The 9,753-nt window shown below is 52.5% G+C and overlaps 1 protein-coding gene across 1 annotated transcript in view; it reads right to left on the reverse strand.

Annotated features, from left to right (window-relative positions):
• Positions 1-8,322, reverse strand: part of ITGA1 (integrin subunit alpha 1) — a 178,147-nt gene extending 169,825 nt beyond the window's left edge. The window contains exon 1 of the mRNA XM_029075626.1: positions 8,258-8,322. Within this exon, the coding sequence (XP_028931459.1) occupies positions 8,258-8,309 (52 nt within the window). The 5' untranslated portion in view covers positions 8,310-8,322. The remainder of the gene's footprint in view (positions 1-8,257) is intronic.
• Between the last annotated feature and the right edge of the window lie 1,431 nt (positions 8,323-9,753).

Below are 9,753 nucleotides of genomic sequence, written 5' to 3' on the forward strand. Positions count from 1 at the left end.
CGGAAAATGAGCTCTGATACCGAATCACGTTATCTGAAAGGATCACTCTTCTGTGGCATTTTAGCCGAGGAACGCAAGCATTTGAGCAGATGCTGATATTTAGAAGGCTTGACATCACAAATATCACTCCCTAACCCAAGAGGAGTAGCAGGCTGCTCGACTCCCGTAGGGAATAATTACGAATTAGGCCTAAAATTCAAAAGACAAAGCCAGACGACGACATTCTCGTCTTTCGATTCCCATATTCGTTCGTATATGGCAAATGATATAAAAAGTCAGGAAGACTGAGAACAGAAACAAGTCAGCAGAGACTGTATTGCTAAACTGTACTTTTTTTCCAAAAAAGGTTTTACTGTATGTTCCTCTCGGCGAATGCCCCAGGCCATACCGTTCCCCGTCTTTAAAGCCCTCCCGAAATCCCACCTCCTCCTGGAAGCCTTCTCCGATTAATCTCAACCAACTCGGGCTGGGTCATCCCTAAAGTCGCCCAATCGATCGGTGCGGTTATTGGGCATTTAGGTGTGTATGCAGCCATCTGTCATCAATCGATCAATCCATCCCTCTATCAAGGGTATTGATTGAGCGCTTACGGTGCGCAGAGCACTATACTAAGATATGTTTGGGAGACAACTGTCCAACAGACAAGAGAGACCTGATCTCTGCCCACAAGGAGGTTACAATCTAATGGATTGTAGGTTACTTGGACACTAATTATATGCCACTCCTGGAGGGCAGGGGATGTTCCTACTGACTCTGTCGTACTGCCCTCTCTCAAGTGCTTAGTACAGTGCTCTGCACGCAGCAGCATTCAAAAAATACCATTGATTGATTAATCTCTTGTACTTGCTTCCTGATTATTCATCTATTTATCGTCCCGTACTCTTTACTTCTGCCGGTTGTCATGATTCTTTCTCCTACTGTTATTTTTCATATTGTCATTTCTGAACACGATCTGTAAATGACTTTTGACCTCTCCATAGACTGTAAATTCCTTAAAGGCAGGGATGGTATCATTCACTTCTATTATATGCCGAAAGTGGACGATCGGCAGAACGTTTGACAATTCAGATTAGATCATCTCTTATTCCTTCAAATAACCAATCAAAATAAGGACAAAAACCACGGTACGGAATAAACAAGGCAATGACCTAGATTCACCAACGTGCATCCGTTTTGTGGAACTGAAAAGGGATAATTCGGAACGCGCGATTTCTCTGACGGTCTTGTCATATTTCCATCCTTCACCCCGATCCGATTCGACTCATTTACGTTCTCCGAATTTTGTTCTCTAGTAATGCCTCCTAGGTAATCCCTGTGGAAGATCTGGTCCGCAGATGAGGAAAATGGAGAAGCCTGATCTTTGCCCCAGCAAACCTCACGCTCTCTGGTGTCCGAAAGCTACCGGAGCTCGCCCAATTGCAAACCCGCCTTCCTTCTGAGAACTCAACCCTTTCCCAGTTTGGTGGCGTTCGGGGGGAAGGAGGAGCGACGGTGGGACACGACAATATCGAAACCACCCCTCAACAAAGCATTTCTGGCTTTCAGCCCCTTTATGGTGAAAACGACTCCAAGAATACAACAGAACCCAGCAAGTGCCAAAGGCAGAAACAACTGGCAAGATGGAAGCAAACTGAGCCAAAGCTCAATCCCGGACGCGTCTGTTTTCTCCCTCTCCGTTCACTCCCTTGAACAGCTCACGCGATCTCCTTGACTCGTGGGGGCAAGTGCCGCTCTAAAACTCCAGGAGACGAGAAGCGATAAGGGGAAACCTCTCCCTCCCCCCTGGACTGTAAGCTCGTGGTGGGCAGGGAACGTCACCGCTTATCGCATGTCGTACTTTCCCACTGCTTCGTACGGTGCTCTCTATGCAGTAAGCGTTCAATAAATGCCGCCGAAAGAACGGATGAATGAAACCTCATCATAGGTCAGCCAGTAAATCGTATTTACTACAGAGATTACAATGCATACAACAGTAAACAGTTCCTGCCCCCACAACGAGCTTACAGTCTAGAGGATATTAACGATAATAATGATAATAATCAAATTTGTTAAGCATTTTGTACGCACCAAGCTCTGCGGTAGATACAGGATAATCAGGTTAGACTCAGTCCCTGTCCCACATGGGACTCGTAGACTAACTGGGAGAACAGATATTTCATGTCCAATTTCCAGATGAGGAACTGAAGCCCGGAAGAGTGAAGGGACTAGCCCAAGGTCACACAGCAGTCAAGTGGTGGGAGCCGAATTAGAACCCAGATCCTGGGACTCCCAGGCCCATACTCTTTCTAGAAGGCCAGCAGGTTGCAAAAAGGCCACCAGAGAGCAATCCTGCCTCCGGGGAAGCAGAGAAGCCGCGTGACCTAGTGGAAAGAGCCCGGGCCTGGGTGTCAGAAGGATCTGGGTTCTAATCCCAGCTCTGCCACTTGTCCGCTGTGTGACCTTAGGTGAGTCACTTCACTTCTCTGGCCCTCAGTTACCTCGTCTGCAAAATGGGGAAAAGAATGGGAGCGCCACGTGGGACGGGGACTGTGTCTAACCTCATTAACTTGTATCATCCCTAGCATTCCGAACTCTGCTGTAAGCACTTAGGAAGTAATAATAATGTTGGTATTTGTTAAGCGCTTACTATGTGCAGAGCACTGTTCTAAGCACTGGGGGAGATACAGGGTCATCGGGTTGTCCCCCGTGAGGCTCACAGTTAATCCCCATTTTCCAGATGAGGGAACTGAGGCCCAGAGAAGTGAAGCGACTCGCCCACGGTCCCACAGCTGACAAGTGGAAGAGCCGGGATACGAACCCATGACCTCTGACTCCCAAGCCCGGGCTCTTTCCACTGAGCCATTGACTTCTGACTGAGCCATTAGTACTTACTAAGTAAGCGCTTAGCAAGTACCATAGTTATTAACCAGCTGATGTTGAGATACGATGGAGGGCACAAGTGCCAGAAGGGCATTCTATCCCACGGATTTGTCTCTCTCAGAGTAGAAGCTCCTCAAGGGAAGGAAATGTGACACTTCCTTATTCCATTTTCTTCCCAACCGCCTCGTAACGTGCACCCACCAAGGGGGCACTTAATAAACAAGCGCTTTAGTCCAGGGCTCTGCACATAGTAAGCGCTCAATAAATACTATCGAATGGATGAATAAACGCTACTACTCTACTCCCTAGGCCTCTGTGGCCATCTTGGGCCTACTGGATCTACAGCCTCGGGAATCCTGTACCCCCTTTCCTCGGGCACCATGGTGGTAAAGGGGGTGGATGAATTAGCCTTCCCCGAGCCTTCCCTTCTTCGGTCCTTATAACCCGCGCTCGGCTAAGGTTAATTCAGCGTAATATCCCACGGCTAATTCACTTAGGAGACTGTGTCAACTCCATCGACCACCGGTGCTGGGTGCATTCACTCATTCGGGCGTATTTACCGAGCGCTTCCTGTGTGCCGAGCACTGTACTGAGCGCTTGGAAAGGACAATCCGGCAACCAATCGGCTAGATCGCTAGCGTGGCTGAAAAACAAAGCTATGAGCCTAGTATAGCGCTCTCCACATAGTAAGCGCTCAAAAACCACCACCGATCGATTGATTAAAATCAGTCACTTCTCCGGAGCTCAGTGTGACGTCCTCCTTGTTCCGTGGAGACCTTGAAGAGTCTATTCACTTCCCTAAGTGAATTATCCTCTAGCATGACTTCAGGTGCTATGGGCTGCCTAAGAATCTTGGGGCGAATTTAGTCCATTGAAAGTAAACTCAGGACCGAGGAGTTTTATACTTTTATTTATTACAAACGCAGCCTCTCTCCCTGCTTTTGTTTCGTTATGCACTATCCTCACGTCTTCAGTCGGTTTCATCCAATATGTGAAACTAGAAATTCAGCTGTATGGTCATTAACTGCTTATCCATTTTGAAAAAAAGGATATCCATCTCAAAGATTTTTCAGGGCTCTGGAGCTTAATAACATCTTGGCTCTTTACTTTTCATAGGATTGAGTAAAACGAGAGCCTTTTTTTGAACGGAACTTATGAAATGCTTACTATGCGCCAGGCAGGGATACAGTTAATCAGGTTGGATACAGTCCCTGCCCCACGTAAAGCTCACAGGCCAAATAGGAGGGAGAAAGATTTAATCTCTGTGTTACAGAGGAGCTAACCGAGGCACAGAGAAGTTAAATGACTTCCCCAGGGTCATGCAGCAGGGTGGGGGTGGAGCCGGGATTGGAACCCAGGTCCTCTGACTCCCGGGCCTGAGCTCTTTCCACTAGGCCACACGGCTTCCCTGCTAAGGTAGCTGATAGGGTAATGAACACTAGCTCATCGATGAAGTCTAGACAGAGCCACTTCTATGAGTCTCCCCCTCTGGACTGAAAGTTCCTTGTGGACGGGGAACGTGTCTACCAACTGTTCTATGGTACTCTCCCAAGCGCTTAGCAAAGAGCTCTGCGCTCAATAAATACAATTGCTTGACTGATAGATTGGAGATCATCTCTCTAGACTGTAAGCTCATTGTGGGCAGGGAACGTGTCCACTAACTCTGTGGTATTGTACTCTCCCAAGCACTTAGCATTCATTCATTCAATCGTAGTTACTGAGCGCTTACTGTGTGCAGAGCACTGTGCTAAGCGCTTGGAAGGTACCATTCGGCAACCGATAGAGACAAGCCCTGCCGCACAACGGGCTCACAGTCTAAGAGGGGGAGACAGACGGCAAAACAAAACAAGTAGACAGGCATCAAAACCACCAAAGTAGATAAATAGAACCATAGATAAATGCCCGCCATTGATTGTAAGCCCCGATTAGACTGTAAGCCCCTCAGTGGGCAGGGATTGCCTCTATCTGTTGCCAAATTGAACATTCCAAGCGCTTAGTACAGCGCTCTGCACATAGTAAGTGCTCAATAAATACTATTGAATGAATGAATGAATAAAATAAATAGAGCAATAAATAATCTATACAAATATAGACAAGTGCTGTGGGGAGGGGAAGGGGCTAGAGCAGAGGGCTCTGTACTTTTCAATCACTTAGTATAGCGCTCTGCACACAGTCAGCACTCAATAAATACGATCGAATGAACGAATACACAGTAAGCGCCCAGTATATAGCATCGATTGAAGTCACTGTGCTCTGAGGCATTACTGGAGCCCCTGTGAGTCCAGTAGTTGGAAGCGAGGCAAGGAATCCTCAAAGGTTAAGAGTTCTACATGAATCCTCTCTCCCCTACCTCCCCCCCCCCCCCCCCCCCCCCCCCCCCCCCCCCCCCCCCCCCCCCCCTCCAGCTTTCAACACCCAGAACAGAGGATCTGTTTGTTATTAAATCAGTTCAACTGTACAGACCGTTCAGACAGGCTAGCGACGTTCTGTCATCCCATTACCCCGCTATTCTCAACTCTCATTCAATCCATGGTATTTATTGAAGGCTTACTGCGGTACAGAGCACTGTCCTAAGCGCCTGGGAAAGTCCGGTAGAGTCGGTGGACACATTCCCGGCCCACGGGCTAATGATAAAGACAACGTTCGTGAGTATTAATATCATCGGCTCTAGTATTTTTCAAACACCAGCTTTGGCTCGGGTCAGGTCCTTTTTAGGACAGAGAAATTCAGTCTCAACGATCTTTGCAATCGCGGGCGATAAATCGATCGATCGTATTTATCGAGGGCTCGCCGCGTGCGGAACACTGTACCGAGCGCCCGGGCAAATGCCGTTTGACGGTATAGCAGAATCTGTAGACACATTCCCTACCCGCAACGAGCTCGGAGGGGTGGGGAGAAAGAACATTTGGAGCTACTATTCAGGAAAGACCCTCGAAAGTCCCACTAGCCCCTCTCTTTACTTTCCCCTTCCCTTCTGAAAAGCTATTCATTCCACAGCAAGTAAATCAGTCAATCGATGATGTGGATCGAGCGCTCGCCAGAGCGCTGTACTGAGCACTTGAGAGAGTAAATACAACAGAAGTGGAAGACACTTGCCCTGCCCACAGTGAGCTTACCGTCTAGAGGGTTGCCCAGCGTCTACCGACACCCTAGGAGGACCTGGGTTCTAATCCCAGCTCCGCCGCTTGTCTGCTGTGTGACCTAGAGTGACCCTCCTTTCACTTCTCTGCGCTTCAATTACCACATCCTTAAAATGGGGATCGGGGCTGTGAGCTCCCTGCGGGACAGGGACGATGTCCAACCCGGTCTGTGGCCGAACTGTCCATTCCAAGCGCTTAGCACAGTGCTCTGCACATAGCAAGGGCTCAATAAATACTATTGAATGAATGAACGATTAACTCATCCCCAACCCAGGGTTTAGAACCGTGCCTGTCACATAGTAAGCGCTTCACACATCTAGGAGTCAGAAGCTTCTGGGTTCTAATCCCCGGTTCCGCCACTTGTCTGCTGTGTGACCCGGGGCAAGTCACTTCGCTTTTCTATGCCTCGGTTCCCTCATCCGCAAAATGGGGATTAAAACTGTGAACCCCAGGTGGGACGTGGGACCGCATCAGTTGACCCCGGGGACGGCGCCCGGCACGTAGTAAGCGCTTAACAAAGACCACGGTTCTTAAAGTGTAGGAGATATACTTAAACTATAGATATATATACACTTAAAGTATATGAAATATCACCCTAGGGGCCCCCGTTGGACCCGACGGGCTTCCAGTGAACCGCCCGGCCTTCTCTCCTGTATTTTCCCAGCTGCGGCCTCCCTCCTTAAATCACCGTGCTCTTCCTTTCCACCGCCTAGAGAGTCTTTCAAAGTTTTTCCACCCCCGGTGCCCGGACTGCCGGGAAAACGCGAGCCAGGGGCACCGGTGCCAACGACGGCTCACGTCTCTCCTCCCTCCTGCCCGAGCTCCGGTCGTTCTTCGAACCCAAATCCACAGAAACCCACCAGCGACCAGAGGCCCGGGCAACCGTGACGCCGCCGAGCCCGGAGAAGCAGCACAGTGCTTAGCGGAGAGAGCCCGGGCTCGGGAGTCAGAGGACCTGGGTTCTAATCCCGACTCTGCTCTGTGACCTTGGGCATGTCATTTCACTTCCCTGGGCCTCAGGGACCTCAGCTGTCAAATGGGGGATTAAGGCTGGGAGCCCCAGGTGAGTCAAACCGATGACCTTGTATCTACTCCAGAGCGGGGAACAGTGCTTGGCACATAGTGAGTGCTTAACCAATACCATCATTATTATTATTACTATTATTATTAATCGACCGTCTTCCCAAAGAGGGTAGTGGGGGGGCGACGGGGTGAGGGGAGTGAGGGGTGCTGTGCCTCTCCTCCCTGCCCCCTCCTCCTTATCGTCCCCCCCTTCCGTGGGGGTCCCCTGCCTGCCCCCCGAGCCCTGCCCCCCGAAGGGAGATGCCGCCCCTCTGCGGCCCGGACCCCGCGCGTTTCCCAGCCCGGTGGGACGGCGATGGATGACCCCGGGACCCCCGGCCCCTGCCCGTTTCCCACGACGCCTTCCCTCCCTCCCACCCCCAAGGCCCTCGGGGCCGGCCGGGAGGGGAGCGGGGCACACGGCACAGGGCGCACGGCGGGCACAGGGCGCACAGGGCACGAAGTACAGGGCGCACAGGGGGCACCGGGGGGGCAGGGGACAGAGTACAGGGCGCACAGGGGACACGGGGGATACTGGGGGCACAGGGCACGAAGTACAGGGTGCAGAGGGCACACAGCGGGTAGAGGGGGCGGAGCACGGGGCTTGCACAGGGCGCACAGGGGGTACAGGAGGTACGGGGCGCACAGGGGCACAGGGGGTACTGGGGCACAGGGCACCAAGTACAGGGTGCAGAGGGCACGCAGGGGGTAGAGGGGGCGGAGCACGGGGCTTGCACAGGGCGCACAGGGGGTACAGGAGGTACGGGGCTCACAGGGGCACAGGGGGTACTGGGGCACAGGGCACCAAGTACAGGGTGCAGAGGGCACACAGGAGATACAAGGCGCACAGGGGACACAAGAGATACAAAGCGCACAGCGGGCACGGGGGTACAGGGGACAGAGGAGACACAGGAGAAACAAGGCGCTCAGGGGGCACGGGGGTACAGGGCGCACAGGGGACCCAGGAGGTACAAGGCGCACTGCAGGCACGGGGGTACAGGGCGCACAGGGCGCACAGGGGAAAAAGGGCACAAAGTACAGGGGGGCACAGGGCGCACAGGGGGTAGAGGGGGCAGAATACAGAGCGCACAGGGGGCAGAGGGCGCCCAGGGGTCCGGCCAGAGGGGTGAGCGTCGGGGCGAGAGGTGGTGCGGGCTGAGGTCCGAGGGGTGAGAGGGTTTGGGGTTTGTTCTCACCTGAGAGCTGGAAGCAGCGGCGGGAGCAGCGGGCAAAGGAGAGGCGGGCCATGGGGCCGGAGGCGGGGAGGGCGCAAGGGGCAGGGGGCAGGGGAGCCCGGCCTGCGGGGGCAGGGGGCAGGGGCGGGGGCAGGGGGCAGGGGAGCCCGGCCTGCGGGGGCAGGGGGCAGGAGCGGGGGCAGGGGGCCGGGGCCGGGGCCGGGCAGGAGCTGTTTCTTCCGTTCTCTCCAAATCCCTAAAATCCGCTCCAACCTCCTCCTTCGCAGCCACAGCTCCAACTTCTCCGCCGGATCCCGCCTCCTCCTCCTCCCCCTTGCCCCTCTCCCTCCTCCTCTTCTTTCTCCTCCCCTTTCCACTCCTCTTTCTCCTCCTCCTTTCCCCTCCTCCTCTTTCTCCTCCCCATCCTCCTTTTCCTCCTCCTCCCCATCCTCCTCCTCTCCCTCCTCCTCTTTCCCCCTCCCCATCCTCTTTCCTTTCCCTCTTCCCCCTTCCTCCTCCTCCTTTCCCCTCCTCCCCCTTTCCCTTCCTCCCCCTCCCCATTCTCCTCCTCGTCCCCCTTTCCCCACCCTCTGCCTCCTCCTTTCTCCATCCTCCTCCTCCTCCTCCTCTTTCCCCCTCTCCCCTGCAGTTCCCCCCCCTCCCCCCCGTCAGGGCTAACTCATTCGTTCATTCATTCCATCCTATTTATTGAGCGCTTACTCTGTGCAGAGCACTGAACTAAGCGCTTGGAAAGTTCATTTCAGCAACAGATAGAGACCATCTCTGACCACAACGGGCTCACAGTCTAGAAGCGGGAGACAGGCCTCAGAAGAGAACAAGTAGACGGGCATCAATACCGCCATCGTAATATTAGTATTTGTTAAGCGCTCGCTATAATAATAATGATGATGGCATTTGTTAAGAGCTTACTATGTGCTAAGCACCGTTCTAAGTGCTGGGGTAGATACAAGGTCATCAGGTTGTCCCACGTGGGGTTCGCAGTCTTCATCCCAGTTTTACAGATGAGGTCACTGAGGCCCAGAGAAGTGGAGTGACTTGCCCGAGGTCTGACAGCAGACAAGTGGCAGAGGTGGGATTAGAACCCACGATCTGTTAAACCCAAGCCCGGTCTCTTTCCACTGAGCCAAGCTGCTTCTCTCTCTCTCTCTCTCTCTAACTCTCTCTGTCTCTCTGTCTCTCTCTCTTTCTCTCTCTCCATATCTAGAAGTCTATTATGCATCATTTATTTCTCTCTCTTTTTTTCCACCTAGCAAAGTGGCAAAGAGGTCATGAGAGTCACCAAAGATGGATAGTTTGCCCAGGTGAGATGGGAATTTCGAACTGGGGGCTGGGGAGCGAAAGATCTTTTGCCTTCATCTTTTACGGTGGAAACTTCTTTACAAAAAAAGAAACAAATGAATTTCCTGCCAGTGACGATCATCACCTCCGCTTAAGAAGGGTTGAAATCGACGTTAAGATACGCTCAAGTTTATAAGACAGCTACCGTAATAGGCTGC

This window comes from Ornithorhynchus anatinus, chromosome 1, assembly GCF_004115215.2.
Source record: "Ornithorhynchus anatinus isolate Pmale09 chromosome 1, mOrnAna1.pri.v4, whole genome shotgun sequence".
NCBI lineage: Eukaryota > Metazoa > Chordata > Mammalia > Monotremata > Ornithorhynchidae > Ornithorhynchus > Ornithorhynchus anatinus.